This window comes from Tiliqua scincoides, chromosome 5 (genome assembly GCF_035046505.1).
Source record: "Tiliqua scincoides isolate rTilSci1 chromosome 5, rTilSci1.hap2, whole genome shotgun sequence".
Lineage (NCBI taxonomy): Eukaryota > Metazoa > Chordata > Lepidosauria > Squamata > Scincidae > Tiliqua > Tiliqua scincoides.
In genome coordinates this window covers 112692104-112717454 of record NC_089825.1, presented here as the reverse complement: position 1 = coordinate 112717454, position 25351 = coordinate 112692104, and the positions used below count along the sequence as shown (strand labels likewise).

Genomic DNA, 25351 nt, shown 5'->3' with positions numbered 1-25351 from the left:
CAAAGCATTAGAAAGGACTGCTTTGTTTGGCACAAAAGGGAAGGAAATGGTTCTCTTCTTTTCTGGGGCAGAGGAGTTCTCCAGAGCCCCTTGGAATGTGTCCCCCCACTCACCTTCCTGCATTTTACTGACAAATTTCACTACTCTGAATCCTGTTTCTGTACGGTTTACACTGCCACTTCGATGGGAAGTCAACTTAAGCCATTTCTACCCAACGTTGCATATACGCAACAGGGTTAAAATGTGGGTTAATGCTGTTCTCTGCCACTTTGTCCCCAGACTGAGCAGAAAAGTAGCTATCAGAGCCCAAGCATAATTTCTCTATGTACAATACAAACACAACAATCCCACCCCTGTAATCTGTTTCAGAAGACTGGAAGATGATTGGAGTCTTTTAGCTTCATTAGTTCCCATTATCCACGCTCCTGTCTGGTTTGTGCATTCACCTATGCCACTGTTTCTCAACCAGTGGTACAGGTACCACCAGTGGTACTTCCGGTGGTTTCTGGTGGTACTTGTGGGACCCCTGGAAACCTACCACCCAACAGCGAAATCAAGAACGGGACACAACCAACCGTGGTAAGAGGCTCCGTTCGATGGGCAGAGCTCCAACCCATGTTTTTCCACACTTGAAAAAGCCCTCTTCTCCGCCCTGAGCCTCTCACTGGTTTTTGCCATGTTGCGCCTGGCCGTCCAACCCAGAAGTAACTGGCAATGATGTCATCACCAGTTACTTCCAGTGTACTGCAAATAGTTGGACCGCATGAAAAGGTACGACGGAGGACAAACATTGAGAAACACTGACCTATGTTATGTTCTGAGGCCTCTAAGACCCAGACTCAGTGTGGAGTGTCACACCATGATCTTATCATGGAAATGAGTCATGGTGGAATTGAGAAGTGGAATGGGGAGGAAATCTCATGTGCTAAAGCAGCTAAATAAGCCCAAATATCATGTGAAGCGTCAACTCACCAGGCGGTGTATATACTGTTTAGACTGGGTGCCAAGACTTACCAGTCCTGGCTTCCACTACTATCCCTGGGCTCTCATAGCCTGATTTATGAGGGGATTTGACTCTTCCTACTACCATAGCTTGTTGGCTCCTCTTGCCATTGCATAGGGACTACTTTCCCTATGGGAAAGGGACTACTTTCAAGAACTCTGTGGCTCATAATTTTTGAGAGAAAATGTTGCACAGGACAGCCTTCTATCTGAGCCAGTTTGGGTAGTATGTCCAGAGTGGCCTTGCCCACACATGATGAGGTATTTTTCACATTTTTATACTGCCCTTCCTCCAAGGACCTTAGGGTGGTGTACATGGTCCCTTCCCTCCTTTTGCCCTCAATCCTGTGAGGGAAGTGAGGCTGACAGATAGTGGTCCAAGTTCACCCAGGAAGCTTCATGGCTGAGCCAAGGTATGCAAGGGTGCACATCCTGCTCTCTCTCCTTGCACACCATCCCTCTCGAAGTTGCATGAGGGAGCACCATCTGAACCACCTTGCAAGTTGTGGGAAGCTGGTGGTTCTGACATATGACCCACCCAATTATGAGAATGACACTCCGGGAGAGAACAGGACATGCACAAGGGCCAGTGTCAGGGCTGGCCAAGTTGGGCACTGACTGAGAGTCCACAGGCTCCCAGTGGCCCAATGAGGTGATATCTGAAGGCCCCCCCCCCCCCGGCTGGGGCACCAAGCATCAGTGAAACAAGTCACTCAACTAAGCCCCATCCCCAGAAGCCTTCCCTTTCTCCTCTTTCACAACTTGATCTGAGAGTCACTGTTCCCCTAGAGAGCAATTTGACCCAAACTGCTATAGTAGGGAAGTTTACTGTGCAGAATACTGATTTGTTCTGTTCTAATTGGCTCCAGTTCTGGATATCCCTGTACAGATACACAGACAGGGAAATAACTTTCCAGGGAGAACACAATGAAACTTCTTCATGGGAATGGGCTTGCAGTCCAGGGTGTGTCCCACTGGACACCCCCCCCCCCCGGTCTGGGTGAAGTGTCCCCCAATCTCTCTCTCTCTCTCTCTCTTTCACACACACACACACACACACACACACATGAATGCTGACTCAATCTCTTGCATTGACTAAGGGATATGGAAGAAACTGTTTGGAAAAAGACACTCAGACTTGATAAAGCTAAATCAGATTGTTCACAATAACAAGGTTATCCTCTTATTCCTGGGCTGATTGCACTGCCCCTTTGCAGCATCCCAGGCAAACCAGCAAAAAATACTGCCACATCTTCCAGCAGTAACTCACTACTGTACTCACCACTGGTTCGCAAATCCAAATAGTAATTTAAAACCAAATCTCTATTAAATGGAAGCCCTACAGCAGTGGGAGTAAACTGAACTGTTGTTCCAACCATAAACCAGTGTGTTGCATACATAAGCTTTTTCTTTCTCCAGATGCTGGTGCCTTACACTTCTGTAGCAGTTTCTGAAGTGTTTTCAATCTTGTAAAGTTTGTCAGTACAGTACTATTATCTCCATTGGCCCTAAGAGATGTATAAAGCTGAGAGGAAGGCTCATCCAAGACCATCTCATGAGTTCCAGGGACTTCCCAATTCACATTTATTTTAGCTTGTTCACCTGGAGGCAGACCGAAACACTAAAATCTAGGGTACTTCCACCCCTATGTGTAATCTTTAACCTCTGAGACTACACCTAGTGAGTTCATTGAAGGGGGTTAGTTTGTTCTACTGGAGGCAGACCAAAATACTAAAATCTAGGGTACATCCACCCCTATGCGTAATCTTTAACCTCTGTGACTACACCTAGTGAGTTCATTGAAGGGGGATCACTGAAGGGGCGTTTAGTCTCCTCCCCCCACCTGAGCCTGAGGTTGTAGTAATGAATTCAAAGCAAACTCACAAAGGGTGGTGGGCTTGTAAACAATAGCAAATTTCGTTATTGTATCTTGCATGAATGGACTTCACACTTTTACGGACAATTCTAGTTTCAGTGTTTTTTTTTTCTGGTACACAGAAACAAGTTTCTTGAAGACCACATTCGAAACACAGGAAATCTACTTTTGTCCCAGCCAATATATTCTTATATTAAAACATATATAGTTCAATATATATAATATATTTCAATATATTTTTAATATAACTCCAGGACTCATTAGTAATAAACAAAATGCACTGCCGTTTTTTCCCCTCACAAAAATTCATTAAGCTTCCTGGATGACATTGGGCCAGACACGACCTCTCAGCCTCACCTACTTTACAGGGTTGTTGTGAGGACAAAAGGAGGCGAGGAACCATATACATCACCCTGAGCTCCCTGGAGAAAGGGCAGTATAAAAAATTGTGAAAAATAATAAAAGCACTGTACAAATACGTAAGTGTAGGTCTTAGTAGTGATTTGAGTAAACACAGCAGATGGGCAAAGTGCCTGTGTGATTGTGGAAGCGTCTGTTGTGATCCACTGGTTCACAGATGATATTTCTCCACACTTTTGTGAGCCCGTCTAGCAAATTACAGCCCTCGAGGCCATAAATATTATCAACACGCCACCATGGAATTCTCAAAAAAATGTGCACCCTGTAATCCTGTAATTCTCCTTGTGCTGTAAGGCGCCATCTGAGGATAAACATCTCAAGATAATATTCTCTCATACTTGATTCAGTTAACAGGCCCTGAGGGGGAAGGACTGGTGACGATTTTCACCACGTCAGCAAGAAGAGCCAGACCACAGCCAAGGGCAAAGCCTTAAAGAGGAGCCCTCATGGCTTCCATCTGCTGTGCCAAAGAAAGGGACATGTGCTGCAAACTCATTTGGAATATAGAGTAACTCGATTCCCTCAGTGACTTACAAGTCTGGGACTGTTCCTCAGATGGGCTTAGTTTTTAATTGAGCCTTGGCTCTGGAACTTGTTTGGGATACCAGAACTCATCCTTTGAACAAGTAAAAATAAAAACAGAGTTGCTAAGCCCATGCATGTCACATCACCATTAAATCATAGTTCACAGTTGGAAAAAGATGTTTCCAAGAGAGCAAACACCCTGCTTTCAGCTGCATTTCACATTGCAAAAAGGGGAGACCACATGCTAGCTTGCCTTCATTGCCAAGATTACTAGGATAATGCATGTGCCACGAGTTTTCAATCTGGAAGCATTATAGAAAGCACGTAATAACAGTATTTTTCAGGTCATCTCAAATTTTTGCAAATATGTTAGAAATTAACCAATAATCCTTAGATGTTCTGAAATAGAAAAATCTGGTAAAGATTAGTTAGCCCTAGACATTTTTCTACTATCCTGTTTTATTGCAGTCAAGTGAGTTAAAACTTTTTTTTCTGTACTATTTTTTCTATAGTATTTCAATGCATGCTTACAGCTGAAAGATGTAGTGGTTAGTATCTTGGATACGTACTAGAAGCTCCAGGTTCTAGTCCCTGCTCAGCCAAGAAGCTTCCTGGGTGACCTTGGGCCAGTCACCATCTCTCAGCCTAACCGACCTCACAGGGTGGTTGTGAGGATAACAGGAAAGGAGGAACTATGTGCACCCCTTCCAGATTCTTTGGAGAAAGGATGGTTTAAGTGTGAAAAACAAATAATAGTTGTATGATTATTGTTCTACGTCATCTGGAATAAAAAGTGAGCTGTTAAACACCAGTTCTAGAACAGGGAGCTAAACAGGAAACTGATCATTATCATGGGAGCTCATAACTTCTGGCTCGGTTTTGCCACACACCAAGGCGCTTCTCCAAACTGTCAACTTTGCATTTTTCTCTTCCATCAGCAGAAACCACCTGACTTTCAAGGTTAGCTCTCCACAGCCTCAGTTTTGAAAATGTGCTGAGTCCTAGGAGTGCAAGGCCAGATTCAAAGCTAGTGAGTCAACACCTAACAATGACTCCCCCTCCCCCTATTCACACACTTTGCAAAGTGCTAAATCTGATTTAAGCTGGCCTTTTAAAACTCCTCTTTTGCATACACCACATGCAGCAGCCATTAAGCCTTTTTTAAAAAAAAAAAACAATACTTTTTAAAGAGCCATTAAAATCTCAATAAAGCATCACCCAGCAGTCTCTGTAGTTTTATGAGAGGTAACTGGATAGCACAGAAATGTATTAAAGTGCACTGTGTGGTCTGCCAATGTGAGAAATGCACTGGTTAAAAGGACAACCCAAATGGAAGCACGAGTATGTGGCTAAAGTGACACACTGTTGCTCAAGTAGCCTCTGTTGAGACTTAGAACTCAATTCGCAGGCATGTCTACTCAGATGTTAAGTCCCAGTGTTTTCAATGGGACTTAATCCCACAAAAGTGAGTATAGGAGACGAGCCTCATCCTATCCACACTTTCCTGGGAGTAAGCCCCATTGACTCTAAGGGGACTTGCTTCTGACTAGACATGCATAGGATTGGGCTGTCAGTAGTTTGTGGTTCTCAGGTACTCTGCAGGAATCCACACTCTATGCATGCTATTTTTTGAACAAGGAGTTTGAAGAAACCTATAAACCTAATGGAGGAAAACCAAATAACAGGGAGCCCTCAGGCTGAGGGGTACTGCTCAAGGCGCACATTCAGACAAGCATTTTATGGAACATTTGTTGGTTTCTCATTTTAATTTTTATTTCCAGTTTCAAATTTTCTACAAGAAAAACAATAAAAAAATAGAAAACTCTAGTTGTCAAGCTCCCTGCCATGCCAGGTCACTACAGAAACAAGGCTCTGCTGCGGGGTCACTACAGAGACAACATACTGGCATTGGGTCGCTTGCTACGCACACAAGAGACTGTGGCACCTGGTTGCTATGGAGATGCGGCCCTGTCACAGGTGCTTGACGTCCCCTCAGTGGCTGTCACGGCCTGCCCACCTCTGTGGCATTTAAGACGGTAAACAGGCTCAACAAGGGACTAGGCTCCACAGCTGGGAAGGGAGAAGTTGGGTAGGCTCAGCTTCTGCCACTACAGCAGCACTATGGAGAGAAAAGCTGCACCTGCAGAAATTCTCCCCTTCAACCTGTTGATGGTCCAAAGCAGGACCCTTGTGCCACACGGGGGCCTCTCAACAAGGGTGTGACAGGGCCTGATCCCTCAGACTGTGGTACCAAACCACACCATGCTCAGAACTGAGGAGCAGGTTGGAACCTCGCATCTCCCAACCACCTTGCCCCAAAACCCTGTTTGACTAAAAAGGACTGCTACAGCATCACTGCCCCTTCGACCAATTCCATACACCAGCCATATCAGTTTTTCTCCTCTACTTCACAGGGCTGACACTTCCCCACCTCCCTTCCTCTGGCAGGGCTCCAGTGCTTTTAAAAGCTACATGGCACAGAACACCTGCACCACTTGAATGTCTGCCTATCTTTCTGCTGGTAAAGGCAGAGATCTTTAAAAAAAAAAAAAAGTTGACAACCCTACTAACTTCTACCCCAACACCTCTCACAAATGAGCATATGACCAGGTCACTTGTGGGGTAGCATCTTACTAGCCATCTCTTCTGGTCTCTGCACATCTATACTACGAACGTAAACAGGTTTGAAACTAGTTTAACTGTCTTTTGAGCATATGACGTGACCTTATGCTGAGTCCGACCATTTGCTGGTCCAGTGCTACAGATTTTGACTAGCAGCGTCTCTTCAGGAGACTTCTGCAGCCCGGCTGCCTCTTTTAGCTGACACCAAGGACTCAATCTCTAGCCTTCTGCGGGCAGAGTTTGTGCACCACCACTAAGCTACAGCCTCACCCTGCTCCATCCCACCCTGCACAAGAGCCCTGGGAATTGTAATTTTGTCAAGGTACTGAGAATTCTTTATTGGAAAGTGCCACTTCAGAGAAAAAAAATGAGAAAAAAAAACTACTGGTTCTAGAGTCCCTTGACTGAGGGTTGCCATGACAGTTAAACAGGTTTGAAACTGGTTTGAAGATGCAGAGCAGACATACTTAGGCTTGCACTGGTTCCAGCTGCAACTCCATGAGGCTTTGGCCTGTCTTGGATGCCTCCTGGTGTTGCCCCTTTTGGACCACAGGGCCAGGAAATTCCTCCTCTTGGGAAAGGCTCTCCCAATCTTGCTTAGTTGGTCTGGCTCCAGGAGAGAGGCTGGCAACCAATGCTCCATCAAGTGACCGCTTCCTTCGGGGCAATTTGGGTCGGGGGGGTTCTCCCTGGTCTTCTGAATGCCAGACGTTCTGAGGTGTGGTGGTCTCCCCCTTTGGACTTAGGGACTTGGGTCCTTTCAGCAGTGGGCTCTGGGGGGGCTCAGACACCTCCTCCTCCCCTATCCCTGCATGGGGTTTAGGGACAGTGTGAGAGCAGCGGCGGGTACGGGCTTTTCGGCTGTGGTGGACTTGAAGGTGTAATTCCATGAGCTCAGGAGCCGAGGTGGCAAAAGGGCAGAACTGGCAACGGTGGAGGGCCCCTCCTGCCAGGGTTGGCCGCAGGGACAGGTCCAAGGGCTGAAAGTCAGCCTTCCCATTGATCAATGTTTTGCGGCGGGATGGTCGGGACCGAGCTGCACCCAAGCCCCCCAGAGGTAGGAAGGGCCCATGGCTCTTGGCCAGCTGTGTCGAGGGAAAGGCAGGAACTGCAGTGGGAGCAAGTGGGATGTGGCACCGTTCCAGTGTCCCTGCAGCAGCTGCAGCAGCGGCGGCGGCGCTCTTTTGCTCGCGGTGATGACGCTGCAAGTGGTACTTGAGAGAGCCAGACTGAGTGCCAGCATAGTCACAGTGAGGGCATTTGTACGGACGCTCGCCTGCACGAAGAAATGGGAGAGACAAATTGACAAGGCAGTTAGCTGTGGGGGGGGGGGCAAGCTGTGTCACAGTTGGTTGAGTCACCCTTCCTCAGCCGTATTGTAGAATGAGAAAAAGAACTCTTGCAAAGTTGCTGTGAATGCCCAAAAGCTTCACTTGTTAGACATACAGGTCCAGCCTATTTATACATGGATTTTTTATACACGAATTTGACTCAGCAGGAAAGGCCCCTGCAAATGAGAAGGAATGTGCTGATCCCTAGAGAAGGGGAAAAATGCATCCCTTTAAAATCAGTTTAAAAAACTGAACAGTCCTTTAATAATAGCCTTCTTAATGAGAGAAAGAGAGAGAGAGAGAGAGAGAGAGAGAGAGAGAGAGAGAGAGAGAGAGAGAGGGCTGCTGGGTGACAATCCTTCTCTCTCCAGTGGCCCCTCCCTTCCCCCTGAGCACTTGAAAGAAAGGTGATCACTTTGCATTGGTGAAGGGAGGGGCTGAGTGAAGGGCTTGGAGGACAACTGATTGATGGATTGTCTTCTTAATGACTCTTAAATGACATCATAAAGGTCAGCATGGCTGTTTTTAAATCACTGGAGCAAGGAAACTTTGTTTTTTAAAATGAATTTGCTATAGTGCATTTTTTGCCATCCACCTGAGTGCTTGGAACTGAACCCATGCGAATAATGAGGCTCAACCTGTATCAGAATCTTAAATTTTGAATAGCCCACAACTAATTTTATCTATTTAAAACATTTTCTGCACTGTTCTGTGCTCACATGTGTTCAGAGCAGCTTACATGTCTGTTAAAAACACAATAAAATTACAGCATAAAAATTAAAAGCTCTATGGGCAAGACGCTGTTACCATTTCATCTGTCTAGAACAGTGGTTCCCAAACTTTATCGATTGGTGGCTCTTTTGACCTCCTGTGCCTCCTTGTCTGCAGCTCCCCATTAGGACTACAATTCTATACACTGTATAGGGCTGTGGGCTTTTCATGAGGATTCTGTGGCTCATCTGGCTGGTTACAGTGGCTCCCAGTTTGGGAACCACTGGTCTAGAAGATTAAACTTACATATTTAATATTTAATATACTTAACTATATTTGTGGAGTTGTTTTCATCAGAAGGACAGAATCTAAATTCCTTCAGTCCAACAGTAAAAATAAAGAAAATGTCTTTTGCTTGTGGCATCATAACTTATGAAGGAGGAACCTTGCCACCCAGTTTCATAAACATTCAGAAGACAACTTGTAAGAGAACCTTGGGAACAAGTCAACAAAAATAACTACTTCATAAAACGTTCAATAGCCAGCAACCCAGCCTACATATATATCTAGTTTATTGTACTAATGGGTGGTTTTATTGTACATTTATTTCGTATGGTGTGATTTTAATACGTGTTTGTAAGCAGCTTTGAGAACCCTGATATGACTGAGGACCAGGTTAGAAATGCAAGGTACAAACAGATAAGAAACCAGCACGGAAAACACATTCTCAGTGTCCACTTCTGCCCCTTACAGCAATCCCTACCTGTTGTTTCTGCTCTCAGCTCTTACCTGTGTGGACACGGAGGTGCACTTTGAGATGGTGGGAAGATCTGAAAGATTTCCCACAAAATGGACAGTCTTTCCCAGAGCCCCGGCGAGATCCGTCCAGGCGTGGCTGCCCCTGCACATCTGGAAAAGACATAATGGAGGCAGGGGAAGAGATTTTAGGATGATGGGATTTCAAATTTTCTTGAGCCTCCCCCTTCAGTTTCCACATTGCTTACTGTTGGTACTTTCACCCATTATCGAGTCCCTAGAGCTGTGGTTTTCAAACTCTCTGGGAGTTTGAAAGCTGCAGTAAGTGCTTGCAGGGTAGGGGGAGGGAGGCAGCAGGGGCAGGGGGAAGGCAGCGACGCGATCCCCAGGACCGCGCCACTCAGGGGGGCTGCAGGGACTGGGATGTACTCACCAGTCCCTGAGCATCATCCTATGTGTGCGGGGAACCCTACGCGAGCATCTGCAGGGCTCCCCAGCCTGCAGAAAGCGAAAGTGGAGCGACTGCGCTTCACTTCCGCAAAACCGGAATGATCCAGATTCAGATTTTTATCCTAAAAACAGCACAGCCTGGAAACTGGGGTGTTTCGCCCATTACCCCCATGCCATTTTCCCCATGGAAAATCCCCACCCCTAGAATGGCTATTTAACCCTGAAAGTGCCATTGCAGGAACTGGCCTGGTTTTGCCACCATTGTACTGCTTCAGCAGGAGAAGCTGGATGTGCAAAAATTATCCCTTTTACAAAGGCATCATTCAAGAATCTTTTCCTGTACAGAATCTGGTTAAGTGTAATATTCCTTTAAATTAAACCCCTCCTTCCTTTTTTCCCATTGCCCCTCCCCAATTCCAAAATAATCATCAGCTTAGCTGAAAAGGGATTTAAACACACTCACACACACTCCTTCAAAGTCAATGGTGATGGTGCAAAACTGAGATGGGAAAAAAATAATGCTTTCTTCTACACATCCTTGGGGCCAAAAACGATTCCACCCAGATCTAGTTCCATATTGTCTACTAATGGGGTCACTCTCCCTACTACTACATTGTCATATTTGATTTTAGGCAAACTCTGAATCTATTCCTTGATTGGGAGATGAAGAAAGCACTTCCTGATTTGTTGCATTCAAGGCTGCTGGGCTTTCAAGCCTTCCCTCCTCTATCTTGTAACAGGCTCTGGCTCTTACTACACAAGGCTAGAGGACAAAGGAAGCCACTAATCTTTGAATTTCTGAAGTGGCAGGCATTTTGGGTTGTTTGTTAGTGCTGATGAAGTCTGTTTGCTCTGTAAGAGAGATGGAACAGAGTAGAAATGAAGCTGTGAATGTTTGCATCGTGAACTTTTGAACAGGGTGCCCTCATGTGGAAAGAGCCAGAATTTACCACACTGAATGGATTAATCACAAGGTCTGGTTTTCAATTATTTTATTGAAGCTGATAAATTCCAGTCCTTACCAGATGAGGGCACATTTAAACAACATATCCACTGAGCAAAATGATTTGGTAAAATCCCCTCATGGAGGTTTCACAATCACAACGTAAAAGTGATTTGTGACTCAGGGCTTTCATTTCATTTTTTAAGAGCTAAAGAAAATGCCCCAGACTTGAGAATTAGGGCATGCCCACACCATAGTTTTAAATAAGTCTACCCTGGAGCTGGAGGGCTCTTGGATAGTTCTTGTCACCTTTCCCCATCTATAATTCTTCAGATTTTCTGGGAGAATTCAGGAAAATGAACCCATACACACCTGAGTATAGATACTGCATCTTCCTAAAACAAATACTGTAATACTGTGTAATTTAGCATCAAGTTGGACAACAATTTTTTTGTGACAAGTTTTTTTCATGAAGAATTCAGCATAGGAGTGTAAGAGAACCTGCACAGCTCACGTCACCAGCATCCATTTACCCAAACTGGTCTGAACCAGGAAGCAGGAGTAATATAAACATGATCAACCACAGAATTACAGCAAAAAACAATACCTGATGTAACTGGAACCATTTTAACCACTGGGAGCAATCATTTGGTCAGACAAAACTCATTCTTGGGCTTTATTCAAACCTATAAATACAGTAGTTGCTTGCCTGCCAAGCAGAATCTTTACAAAGACTGGTTCTTTTTATTTGTTTGCTTCTTGTCTGTGTTAGGCCACAAATGGCTAACATAAGTTTTGTGGGGCAAGACACATCAAAATGGCATTGTTCGGTTGACATCTTACAGTAAATATTTTAAAACACTCAGCAGCCTCTGCAGTGGTGTGTGCTATGATATTCAACTACCACCAACACAGAGGAGGAATGCTTGATTTGCACCCATGGTGCAGATAAAACAGAGCAGTACCTGCTCAGAGGTGTCTAGAAGTTGATAAAGGCTACAAACTTCTGCAACCTGCAACCAGTGACATCATCAGCCTGGGTAGCTTCCTAGAATCCTCAGGGATAAGGCACTCAGCCCCCTATAGCCCACATCTACTGGTGGTTGGTTACGAAACAGGGGCACTCTACCTCCCTCCCTCCCTCCACCATGGTTCAATAGCGGCAATCAGGTACCACAGTGCCCACCTACCATTCAGGCTAGTGCCACACTCTCAATTGTTTAAACTCATGTCTTATTGAGCATTCTCCCCCCAAGATGCAAGCAAATGTTGCTTTACCTCTCGGTTTTGATGTACAGACTGGGCTTTACTCGGGGCCGGCCCCATCCGTAAGGCTAACTGAGGCAGTCGCCTCAAGCAGCAGAAGGGTGGGAGGTACACAGCTCCACCTACCCACTTGCCTCCCTTCTCCTTCCACTTCCTGGATTAGAAAAGGAGGACAGAGCAAAAGAAGGAGTGGTCCTCCCTCCCTGACACTCTAGCCCACCATTCCCCCATCTCCTCTATGCTTTATTTTGTTTTATTCTGTTCTCCATATTCCTTTTTCAAACCAGGGAGTTGGAAGAGAGGAGAGCCTGGCCCATCATCAAGTACGGGATGGCAGCATCTGGCTTTTCACCTCAGACACCAAGAAGTCTTGGGTTGACCTTGACCTTACTCATTCCTGCCAACTGGATGTATGCCTTAATTTCACATCCACCACACCCTTCACACATGCTTTTATAAACGGAAGAGAATATGAGGTTTCAAATCAACATCAGCCCAACCATGCACTTTTATTTTTTGGTTGAGGAAGAGTTCTGTGTGACTTTGGTTGCAATCCTTAACCACACGTTCCTGAAAGTAAGCCCCATTGAACAAAATAGGACTTACTTCTGAGTAGACCTGGTGAGGCTTGTGCCCTTAGTTTCTAGTGCATAAAACACTGGCTGGTCTGCATGAAAGTACTGCCTCCCCCTGCTTTATGCTTCTGATTCTGTAAGAACCTCCTACTTGTCAACAAAAGCACGTCCTTCAAACACAGGTACCAAGCAATGGTTTGAGCCCTGCCTGGTCATACTTGCCCTTTTCCCCTTGGCTCAGCAGAGTTGGGCTGGTGCTGGCTGCGGTGGAGGCTCTCACGTTCGAGGGGAGCCAGTGTCCGGTGAGTAGGTGAGAGCTCAGCGATTGTCCCTTGCTCCACTCCCTGTCTCGGGACAGGTGGCTTTGGCGGTGCAAGGCCATCTGCTGGAATGTGGTGAAGGTCCGGGTGCAGTCGGGGCAGCGATGGGTTCCTCCAGGATCCTCTCTTGTATGTTTGGACCCCCCAGCATAAGGGCGTTCCCTCCACTGCTGGCCACTCTCCACCGCCCGGGCTGTGGCCTGCAGTCGCTCTGCACAGCTGGCATCGCCATAGCCCAGAAAATTGCTGGTGCTAGCTTTGTCCGTGGGTCGCGGGGACAGGAGTGAAGGATAGAGGGCCTCACACCCCACAAGTAAGCTGTGTGCTGACCGGCCAGGACCTTGCCCTCTTTGTTCACTCTGGAGGCCCAGCTTGCTGAGATGAACCTTCATGTGGTTTTTCAGGAACCAGGGCTCCTTGAAGCCGCGCCCACACACCTGGCACTTGTGGTCAAAAGAGTCTTTGTGCTTGCGCATGTGGCCCTTGAGGAACCAAGACTGGGTGAAGGCTTGGCCACAAACCTGGCATCGGAACTCAGTAGGTGTGGGGGCAGTGGGGGTGGAGGCAGGAGGGGCGGACGAGACAGTAGGGGCAGGGACTGGAGCAGGAGGGGTGGGGGGTCTAGCAGCGGGAAGGCCGTGAGCCTGCTGGTTGTGCCACTGCAGGTCTGCCTCCTGAGCAGCAGCAAAGGTGCACTGCCCACACTTGTATGGCTGGTGGAGGATGCGAAGGTGGCGCTCCCGCTCACCTGCGGTACGGAATTTCCCCTTGCAGAAAGGACAGGGGAAGGTGGGTTGGGGTGGGGGTGCAACAGGAACAGCTGGCTCCTCTTCCTCCTCCTTCTCCTCTTGACCCCGCAGAAGCGCCCGCTCCTCCAACTCGAGCAGCAGGCGGTTCTGGTGGCTGAGGCGGGCTCGGGCCTCAGGGCAGTGAGAGCGCAGGTGGAGGCGCAGGCTGGCCCGCTGCCCTGCCCGGTGACCGCAGTAGGGGCAGGTGAGGGGGTAGGAACCCGTATGGATGCGGGTGTGGAGGGCCAGGATGCTGTTGAAACGGAAACGCTTGCCACAGATGGGGCAAGGGTAAGGGCGGGCCTCTCCCCCTGACCCTCCAGGCCCATTGGAGTAGCGCTGCAGGTCCAGCTCCCCGTTGAAAGCCAGGGCATCAGCTCCATCGCAGGAGGAGGAGGAGGAGGGGGAAGGGAGGGCCACACTGGCCGGGTCGGCAGAAGGCAACTGGTAATCTGCACCCTGTGGAAACACAGAGAAAAAAGCACTGGGTCTGGAATGAATTTTTGCCATATCCTGTTTCATACCTTTCAGGTTCCATTAAAAGGTGCTGGAGCAAAGGGAGAATCAAATTGACAAATGGCCTGCAGTAGGAGGCCAGGGTATTACCTGCAAAGCAGTAGCTGAAATATTACCTGCACACATACCGGCTCATGGCAGGCATGGTGAGAAGAGAAGCATCTCTTCTTGCAGCAGATAACTAGGCCATGTCTCTTTCCAAAGAGCAGTCTGTGAACTAGCCAAACAACACCCCTTCACATGAGCAAGGCTCGTGAGGGCAAGCCCCTGCTTGCTCGTCTTGAGGAAAGGAGCAAACAGAGGCTTCCTTCTAGCAGTAGGTGGCCAGACTTGCTATGTGCCAATATTCAATAGGTTTGATTGCTCATCAACAGCAAGAAAGAAGAGTGGATCTCAAAAACACGTAAAAGGGAAAGGATGGCTGGCCTTGGCTGGGGACCCAAGAAAAGAAAGGGTGTCCAATCTCGCTGTTGGAAAATTGGGGGGGGGGGAAGTCCTGCTAATATGTTATGCCTACGGTTTTCAAACTCTCCCAGAGTTTCAAACCTGCAGTAAGGAGGGAGCGAGGGGGAGGCAGCAGGGGCGGGGGGAAGGCAGCAACACAATCTGCAGGATCGCGCCGCTCAGGGGGGCTGCAGGGACTGGGGTGCACCGTCCAGTCCCTGCAGCAGCAGTCCCTGGGTTCGGGGAGCCCTGCGCAAGTCCCAGGTCAGCAGCAGTGAAAGCGAGCGATCGCACTCTGCCTCCGCAAAACCGGAAGTGGAGAACGATCGCTCACTTTCACTGCTGCTGACCTGGGGAGCCCTGCAGGCACTTGCGCAGGGCTCCCCGAACCCAGGGACAGCTGCTGCAGGGACTGGACGGTGCACCCCAGTCCCTGCAGTCCCATCAGAAGTGAAAGTGGAGCGATTGCGCTCTGCTTCCGGTTTGGTGGAGGCGGGGCATGATCGCCCCACTTTCACTTTGGAAGCCTCAGGGAGCCCTGCAGGCAGCCGCGCAGGGCTCCCCACACCCCCGGGAGGCTGCAAGAAGCTGTGTGAGTTCAGCCAAGCCCCTGCAGCCCCCTGAGCAGCACGATCCTGGGGATCGCACCGCTGCCTCCTGGCTGCCCCTGCCCCTTAAGGGCAAAGAGGCCAGAGCCCTCAGGCAGGGGCGTTGTGACGTCCCAGTCTGAAAACCTCTGGGTTATGCAATTGCAAGGTGGGGCAAGGGACCACTGGGGGCACATAAAACCATTTTGAGTCCCTCCCCTTCCGCAACTCTCAACGCCAGCTACTCACCTCCATGCTGCTCCTGATTACATGCTTCAGTCCTTGATTGGCAGAAGGATGGCCAGTGAGATGTAACCTGACATCTCACACCTGACAGGAAGATAGGCAGGAGCATGAGCTGCAGGGAAAGAATGAAGTGGGGAGGACAAGAGGAGAATTTCAGCCCAGAAGGCTCAGTCCATTAAGGGCACAATTACCATTTCACAGTTCACTGTGGGTCACACATTCAAGGATTGCATCCTCAGGGATGTCACCAGGACTGAGGTTGTTTCACTGTCAAGGCTCAGCCTTAGCATGTTTCTAATGCCAGGCTTAAGTCGGACACATATGCAGTAAGAGTAGGTGAAACTGGTGCCTCTGAACATGTCCAGTGTTTTCCCCTCATCACTGAATCTGTAGAGGGAGTTCCTGTAAATTAGGGGAAGAGCTTTCAGTACAAAGGGTTTAGTTTCCAGATGCGTTTGAGTTCAGCATGGCATTTCTCAGAAATTAAGAGTGGGCTTTCCCTAACTATAATAAAAATGCCCTCCCTAGTAACATTTTCCTGGGGTCCACTCTTCTGAGTTTCCCCAGGCATTTTAATTCGTCATACTACTGTTTTATTGCTTCTGTTTTTAATTTTCAGTTTTTAGCTGTCTTGTCTTCTGCTGCATTGCTTTTAGCTTGCATTTTTAATTTTTTAATTTTAATTTTTTAATTTTATTTTCTTTGCTTGCTTTCTGTTTATTTTTTTTTTATCACTGGAAGCTTCCACAGTAATGTTTTTTGATGAGCCGGTAATTTATTAAAGACCTGCTTTCAACACAGCACAACAATCCTCATTTTTGCCCAATGAAAAATTATTTAGGTTTATTTTCCTATTTTGATTAGAAGTCTATAGAAGCTAACAAAAACTGCACACCTTGTGGGTTTGGGGCCAATATTCCCGGGGTTGCTAAGGCAGGACTAGCCAAGCCAAATCAACAGCAGTCAGGTTGCAACCCAGAGATAGGTAGCTCTGGTCTTGCTGCTTCTCCCTTTCCTCTTTGCCCACCCTTCCCTCTGGCCTTCTGTGGCAAGCAGGTCTCACCATTTCATCTCAAAAGCAGAGAGGGAGAAAGACCAGAGTGGCACAGGAAACTGCATCCTCTTTCATTCTTGTGGAGCTCTTAAAGTGACAGGAACGTTCAAGTCTTGAGGCACCATCCCTCACCATGCACAAACAGAGACCAAAAAGCCCCCATAGATCTCAAGCCAGGGAGACATTTTTTTCCTGGTCTCACATATGACAGAGCCCAATACAAGCTAAAGCAGTGGTTCCCAACCTTTAGCGGCCCGCAGACCACTAAGGCAAAAATTGGAACCGTTGTGGAACCATATGCAACCCCCACCCCTCCCCCTGCACACAAAAAATACAATTCAATTTGCAATAATTATTTATTAGAGATGTATTAGATTTATTATTTATAGAGAAGATTTTGTTCCCAACTGCGGCTGCAGGTGGCCTGTTCTCCACCTGCTCTGGATGGTCCACGGGGGAGCATCTCCCAAGTGAGTACTGCCCCAAGGACTACAAGAGAAGGCAGAGAAAACACCACCCACAGATACTGCCCTTTCTGGTGGTTCATGGAGGAGTACTTTCCCCTGAGGGCTGGGGATAAGAATAGGCCCTCAGTTTGGCTGTACTTGTAGTAAGAGGCGACTGAACAGCCATCAGGTAGATGGGACTCATCAGCCTGGGAAGGCAGCTCATCTGAGAGAAGGAAAACTCTGATCCCAAACCTCCACTGCCTTGTGGCTACATCCAGTTATGGAAAAGGCTTCAGGAGTCAACCTCAAGGCAAAATCTGGAGCCGGAGTCCCTGAGGCAGTTCATGGCTGAACACAGTCACGTTCTGGCAACTCCTGCAATGCCGCTGGAACCAACCGTATTGGCTTCTACCTTTCCATTTGACCATTTCAGCGACGTGGAGAGGGGGGATTTGCTGCATGGGTAACAGTCTATCCTCCATACCTACTTTACCCAGGCTTCGTGCACTGGAGAGGACACTCTGTTCCAGAACACTATTCAGAGCGCGATACCATAGTCTTCCGAGACTGAAGGATGCCAACAAGAAGACTTGTTCAGCAAGAACTGGAAGTGATCAAAGGTGACCTTATTTTTTCTGAGGGTCTCGTGGACCACTTCTGAGGGTCTCACAGATCACAGGTTGGAAACCAGTGAGCTAAAATCATTCCGTTGAATCTTCAAAGAGGAATACGTGGGGCAGCAAGGGCAATAACCTCTGTGCCATCCAGTTTGATACAGAGGCTGGAGTACATTCTTGGAAGTGGACAAACTCAACACTCGTTCAGCTGTACTAGGCAACTCAGGGCAAGTAGCCATTAACCTAACTTATCTCACAGGATACTTGTGGGCTAAAATGCGGCTCGGAGCTAGTTGGAGGAAGGGTGGGATACAAATGTGGCTAATACACTGCCCAATCCCATGCTGTGACCGTGCCCGCTGCCATAAATTGTTGCCAATGAATGATGAAGTGTGCCACTGGCAGCCAATTTTGACAGGCTGCCACAAAGGGTGGTGACCTGCTCTGGTGCAGATAAGCCGGTGTGTTTAGGGGGGTGGATTGTGGGTGGGTAGGAAAAGGGTGTTTTGGGGAAAATACTGGGAATGGGGAAGGGAAGGATCCAGTGGCAATGGTGCATGCTCGATCTGATCCCCTCTTCTGAAACCCTCCCTGCTCTTTCCCCCTCCTTGGACACATGCCACCAAAATAAGTGGCATATGTCTGAGGAGACCCATAGGTGGCTTAAGGGCTTGCATGAAAGTAGGTGACAATGTTTTTACTTTCCTGTTTGCCTCCAGGTGGCTCCCTCCACTACAGCATGCAGCACACGCCTTTTGGCACAGCCACATGCTATAGCGTGGCAGGGGATAGGATTGGGCTCTTTGTGTAACAACTCCCATGTCACCAAACATCTCCCAGGGCTTCAAAAAAATCTCCCAGGACAAGTGCTTGCATGTAAAACATCCCATCACTTTGCAGAGCCAAGCAGAATGCACACCCACAGCTCTGAATAACAGAGAACCTACGCTTCCTCGGAAGCCAATAAAAACAGAAGCGCTCAGCCCTGGAACTTGTGAAATGGGATATGAATGCATTACACTGGTATTGCTTGCTACAGAAAGGCGTTCTTCCGGCCTCTGCTAGCACCCTTTCCAGATACTGCTACTCCTCTCTGAGAGCAGTATGCTGAAACCTTCGACCTGTAATAGGCTAGAAAATGGCTATTGCCTGCAAATCCTTCCCTCCCCCATTGTCCTTAGCTGATCTGCTGCGATGCTAGGAATAGTAACCAACATTCTAGTTTCTGAGGGTGAGGATGTCAGCAATGGGATACTGGTAAGCAGGGCAGCTTCTTAATGGGAAGCTCTAATGGGGATGAAAGTTTGCTTGCAAGGTACATTCTGCAATGCACTAGGAAAAGAAGAGACTGAATCATTGGCAGGAAGAGGGTGAGAAGTAGCAGCAACGGGCTGAAGAAAGGAAAATTCAAGGGGTTCGGACGCATGGGCCTCACAGTGGGAGTAGTAGAAGAGGCAAAGATGGGGATAAGAGGCTGAGGAAATGAAGGCGCAAGGGGAGAACGCCGGGAAAATAAATTACAAAAGGCTGGGATGCCACCTTTTCTTGACAGAAGTTACGTGTTTTTAACCGCATTATTTGACCTTGGGCCATTTATAATATGCCATGCATGTATTATATAAATAACAGTCATTATAACAGCATTATTTAAAGTACACCTATTATTTAGGCGTACAACATAAAACTGTCTGTGAGCCAGCTGCATTGCTGGACTGGCTGGTGTCTGAGGAGGGATGATGCAATGACATTGCAATGTCACCCCCCAGTATCACAGCGTAGCCCCCCCCCCCCCGCACCTGTGTGCCACCTCTGGCTTCCAGAGTGGCTCTGATTTGGAGCCAATTGGCATCTCGGGGTGAGCAAAAGGGCTGTTCTTCACTGTGCTCACCGCACCAAGCACTTGGGCGGTGAACGCAACACGCTCACACACATCACAAAGAGGCCAGAAAACCTCTGGAGCACCTCAGAGGGAGGCCCAGCTGCCCCCCTCAAACAACGTCACTGATGAGGGCCCCTCACCAGTTCCCCCCCCCACTTCTTAAAACATTTGTGATGTAGAAGACAACTTGTATGCACTGAGCTACATATATGTGATGATATGCCCCGACACCAGAAGCAGGTGTGTTCTCACTGATACTCCCAAATATCCCTCTCCACATGTCCTCACTCAAACATCCCCTCTCTATGTATCCTCTCTGGCCCAGGCTTCTCTTCACAGGTCAATGCAAGTGGAACCCAATATATAACAGGGAGGGGTTGGATTCCCTCTCCTCCTGAAGCAAACCAGCCTACAAAGCGTACAGCCCTCTTCTGACATCTGCCTCACCACTCCTATGCCAGAAGAAGATAACAAAGAAAAAATCCTCAGGAGGATTTTCTTAGATACCCCCTCCAAGAAACCACTAGGCACTCCTTTCCTCTCTGGCCCTTGAACTGTCCTCACTGTGCTTTAAGTCTGGATCCTGCTTTGTCTCTATAGACTGGCAAACAAAGTCAGCAGCAGTGGAAGCTGTTCAAGGGGATTTTCTGTGAGTTGGTGAAAACAGTGGGTGGCTCTTCCCGTCATTCATTACGGCGGGCCCATCCATGAGGCCAACTGAGGCAGCTGCTTCAGGCAGAAGCAGCTCCATCTCTGCTTGCCTTCCACTCCCTGAATGGAAATAGAAAGTTCCCAAACCAGGGAATGGTAACATCAAAGCCTGGCATATGAACAGATAAAGGGGAGCAACATATGGCACACTGCCTCAAACGCTGGAAGGTCTTAGGCCAGACCGACTTCTGGTTCCCTCACTGTGGATGGGCCCCTTTCCTTGCTTTCAAAAGTGCCTCTACTTTCCAGTTCCATGACCATGGTTTGGATGAAATTTAACTCATATTTACAGTTCAGATGCAAACCTGTGTAAGTTATTTTATGTTGCAGTTACGTTTTAATTCCAACCATCCTCCAAGCTCTCCGCACCTTGCCTTTTATCATCAGTCCTGTGAGGCAGGTCAGGCCAAAAGTTAAATGACTAGATCGAAGTTATTCTGTGAGTTTCTTGCTCCATGGGGGTTCAGGTTTTTCCTGCCCTCCTGTAACCACAACAGTGGTTCCCAAACTGTGAACCATAGCTCCCCCGGGGGAGCCACTGAACCCTCACAAAAAATACAATACAATGATTAGGATTGTGGCCCTAATGGAGAGCCACAGCCAATGGCTCAGTAGGTCAAGGGAGCTGCCAGTCAAAAGGGTTTGGGAACCACTGAACTACACTGTGTTGGCTCTCTCTTGCCTTCTTCCCAGGGAACTGTAAATCTGAGGGGCACTTCTAAGAAAAAATTCTTAGCACCCTTTCCAAACTACAATTCCCAGGATTTATTTGGGGGGAGGGAGGAGAGCCAAAACAGTTATAGTGGTATGAATTTGCTATAGACCTGTAGTGGAGGGGAAGCCCTTGGAGCTAGTTTGAGTATATGCAACAAAGCTGTAGGTTGGGGGTGGCAACAGGTTTGGTGTCACACCAAAGATTTGGGGTTTTGGTAAATGGTAACTTGTTGCAGGATAATCTTTTTATTTCCTGAAAGTACTTGCCTGCAATGGGGAGAAAGTTTTGCCCTTTTCCGATCTTGCACTGTGGAGAAATGAACTTTCATGGGGAGGGTTATCATGGCAGCAGATTCTGTTCCTGACCTATGCAATTACTGAAAAGGGCTTTTGATACAGGGAAATGACCACTGTGCAAATTAGGTTAACAGATCATCTGAAATTCACATTCTCTGTGTATGTAAATGAGGACTGTCATGCTTATGTGTGTATGTAAAAAATAAAGGTGTCAGTTTGCATGCCTGGGAGCTAACATGCACAGTTGTTCATCCCAGCCCACAAACCAATGAAAATTGGCATGGTCACCCACATTAAAAAAAAAAGTTTCCCGCCTCTGCATTCATTTATTTCACTACACCATGCAATGTGTAAACACTTGAGGCTGCACCTAATTGACCTAAAACCAATTAAAGACAGATGAGAAGTGCCAGCTGGCTATCATATTCCCAATCGCAAACTCAGATTCTATAATAATTAATCTGAATAATCTGAAATTACTGCCAGCCCTTTATTTCTGTACTTACAATTACTAATAGGACTGAGCATCTCCATTTCCTCCATACAAAATGAAACTTCACCCTTTAACTATGGCATCAACTGTTCTGATTTATGAGTATAGCATGCTGGTTAAAATGTTTTTAAAAAGTTATCTGATCTAAGTGAGTGTATGTGCCTCTAAAATTTTAAATTCTATGGGCAATTGTCACATACAGCTGTCTTAGAAAACAAACCCGGGAGTTTTCAGGGGTTTTTTCCCCCATGCTTTGGGGTGAGTGAAAGCTGGTAGAGAAGGGAATTATGAAAGGCAGAATTTGAGCTACAATGTCCTCTAGGTTCAAGGTTTTGGCAATAGGGAGACAGGAAGGGCAGAAACCTTAACTGACATTGACTCTAAGTTTAGGAATGTATGAATCAGAGCTGTGAATTCATACTGTTATCATGTGACCCCCAGAAGGGGAACAGACCTCACAGAAAAGCTGAGAAAAACTATGATTTGTGTCTCTCTGGAGTTGATATTCTCACTGGTAAAACAATACCTTTCATGGAATGACTCGTATATGCGCAAAAGCTTGCTGGCTTACAAGTTATCCAGAATCCCACTTCAGTTTTAAAAAGTTTATTGCAGACCTTGCTCCCAAAAGCAGGTTCTTGACTATCTCACTTCACACTTCCAGCTACATGATTGAATGCTTCCCAATGGGGATGGGGGGAGTAGCTTCTTACACATATAAAACTAGCATGTCAGGGAAGACAGGCTGGAAATCTTCACCCTCACACCTAGTTTTCCTTATGCAAGGATTTTATTGGGCAAAGTTCATCATGCCAGCCCCCCCCCCCCCCACTTGCAGTCTGAAGTGGGAGAGTCCAGGAACAGTTTTACCACCTCATCTACTGATTGTGTGAATTCATTCTCAACTATAAGGAGATAAAGCAAAAACTAGTTGCAGGCCCTACCTTCAAGTTTACTAACTGAGGTCATACTTCTACGCATACTTTTCTGAAAGAGAATTTCACTTCCAATGTGACCCCAGGAAAGGTGTACAAAGAATGTAGCATCCTACCTGTTAGGGCACATCTGCCCTGCAAACTTCTATCTGTTTTATTCTAGTTTAGCTGTAATGGTTTCCCCTGCCCCATTCCAAAGAATCATGGGCAATGTAGTTTAACAAGAATGTTGGACTATCACAAGAGAGTCTTGCAGCACATTCCTATGCGTTTCTACTCAGAAGTATGTCCCAAAGAATTCAGTTGGACTTAGGGCCCAATCCTTTCCAACTTTCCAGTGTTGATGCAATCACAATGCAGCCCTGATGTAAGGGAACAAACATTCCCTTATCTTGATGAGGCCTCCAGGGCTGTCCCCACCACCACAGGATGCAGCGCACACCCCACTGGCATGGCTGCATCAGCACTGGAAAGTTGGATAAAATTGGGCCCTCAATCCCAGATACATGAGTATAGGATTCAGCCCTAGCCTTCCTCACAATACTGTGTCCCTAAGCCCGGGTTTGTATCTGAAAGTAGGGATGGCTGGCTAGTGGCAAAGACAGGTTAGTTGTACGGTTTAGGAACTCTGCAAATGCTCTGAGGCACTCTTGTCATTAGTTTTCAGGGTCCAGGATCGGGTCCTGATGCACTTTAAATAGTTTCTGCAGCTGAGCCCTGATTTAAGTAAAAAGGAACACGCATCATCCTGGCCCCCTCATTATGAAACATATTACAGTCTAAAATGGTGGTCTAGCTGAAGATGAAGGTATTATGGGCCTGCATCACACCCAGCAGCGCCCAAATCACACAGCAGGCCTTGTTTGCCTACAGCAAAGCAAGGCTGGTGGTGTTCACAGGCCTGCATAAAAGATAGCTGATTCATTCTGGCGTCTTGCCATGCTGGGTCAATGGCAATACCCAAATGACTAATCTCAAAAAACCCGACATAATATGAAATCTTTTGGGGCCTACTCAGTGCTAGTGAGGCAGATTTCCCTGTCATGTTTATTCGTGTGTATTCCGGGGGTGGGGTGGTTTGCACTTTACAGCACTGCAACTTTAACAAATGGGTTGTGTATGTTTGTAGGGGTGCTCGTTCAGTCAGAAACCGACAAGATGGCTGCTTCTTAGGGGAATACACCCCCAGAGTGCAGCCTCTCAGGCGGGGTCTCCCCAAGAATAGGGAGGATGGCGGCCAGGCCTTCTTGGTGCCTCCAGTCGACTCCCGCCAACTTCCAGGCCACGCTGGAGGAAGGGGGGCCATATCTATGGGAGCACGCCAGGCCCTTCACTCGCATCACAGCTCTGCCTTGGACTGTGAGACAAGAGAGCGACTGTCCCAGCAAGACACAGAGCTGACCCCCCCTTCCCACCCCACACAACCTGAACAAAGGGAGCAGCTGCCTCTGCAAATGCTCCAGTGCACATTCCAGTGTGTGTGTTGGGGTGGGGGGGAGAGGAAGGATGAGCAAAGGGGCTGTTTCTGAGGCTCAGAGCTAGTGACCCCCCTCTGCCCCCCCCACAAGACTGAAGTTTGAGACCTTCTGAGAATGCCAACTTGGGCTGGGCCTCTGATCTGAGAGCCCCCCTCCCTTATGCTCCACCAGTGCCACTGCAAGGGTTCAAAGGCGAGCACTTGGGGGGGGGGCAGTGGGGGAAACTGCCTGCTGCAAAGTGTGCGCCTTGGAGAGGAGTGGGAACGTGGATGGCCCTTTGGCCCTCATCTTTGCAGCACCCACCGGAATGCAGGATGACACCAAGCCCGTGTGTGTGTGTGTGTCCCTCCCCCCGCATGGCTTCAAGCCACCTGCTACACATGAACCCCCTCCCTCCCAGGCCGCCTGCTTCACCCCGAGTGGCCCCCTGCCACCCGCTCCCAGCCCCGTGGCCCGGACCCATCCTGGCCTCCCCCGCGCGCTCAACTGGAGATGTGCGCAAAGGGAGACGTGTGGCCGGCGCGTCCCCCCCCGTCTGAAGCTCCATCCTGGTCACATGGCGCTGGGGGGGCGCTCTGCAGAGCGTCGGGGGAGCGGGCCAGGCAGAGATGGAGGAAGCGGCGCGGGTCATTCGGGGATAACGCAGCCCGAGGCCGAGAGAGGCCGGGAGGTTTCCGTGCGCCCGGAGAGCCTGGCCCGGTGCAACCCCGCGGCCGGATGCCCGCCTGCCCCCTCCTGCTATGCACCTGCTCTGGGCGCCTGCGGGGGGTGGGAGAAGGACGCGCAGAGCGGTGGCGAGGGTTTTCTGGGGAGGGGGCGCCCGGTGGGCGGGCGGACGGCGCGGCACAGCGCGGCGCAGCGCAGCTACTCACCAGGGCGCACGGCGAGGCGGCGCGGAGGAGGGGGCGCTCCGGGGACCCGCCGCGTCGTCGGGGCTGGGCCGGGGCGAGCAGCCTCCCCGCCAATGGGGCTCCCCCCTCTCCTCTCCTCCTCGCCTTCCCTCTCTCTCTCTCTTCCTTCCTCCCTCCCTCTCTCTCGCTCCCTTCCTCCCTCCCTTCCATTGTACAGAGCCGCAGGCAGCGGCGGCGATTTGCATTTCTGAGCCTTGCGCGGCGAGGGATTGCCCGGCTCCATTGTGCGCTCTCGCTCGGCCGGCGCGCGGAGGGGGCGGCTGTGCCCCCAGGGAGGGGGGCACTGGCTGGGGGAGCGACAGAGAAAGGGATCCTCCTCGGGCACAGGCCCTGGGTGGCGAAGGCGAAGCACGCCGGGGGAGGAGGGGCGAGTGGCACCACCGAGGCACGGCTCTCTCGTCCTGAGCATGGGAGGAAGGAGCCCTGCCTGGCTCC

The 25351-nt window shown here is 48.6% G+C and overlaps 1 protein-coding gene across 1 annotated transcript; it reads right to left on the bottom strand.

The window, feature by feature from the left end:
• Window positions 1-5605: 5605 nt before the first annotated feature.
• ZNF219 (zinc finger protein 219) lies at window positions 5606-24966 on the bottom strand. Its single transcript, XM_066627966.1, has 5 exons — window positions 24878-24966; window positions 15382-15490; window positions 12700-14044; window positions 9277-9396; window positions 5606-7721 (listed from the first exon to the last, which is right to left on the bottom strand). The coding sequence occupies exons 2-5, from the start codon at window positions 15385-15387 to the stop codon at window positions 6913-6915; spliced, it is 2280 nt and encodes a 759-aa protein (XP_066484063.1). The 5' UTR covers window positions 15388-15490; window positions 24878-24966; the 3' UTR covers window positions 5606-6912.
• Window positions 24967-25351: the final 385 nt, after the last annotated feature.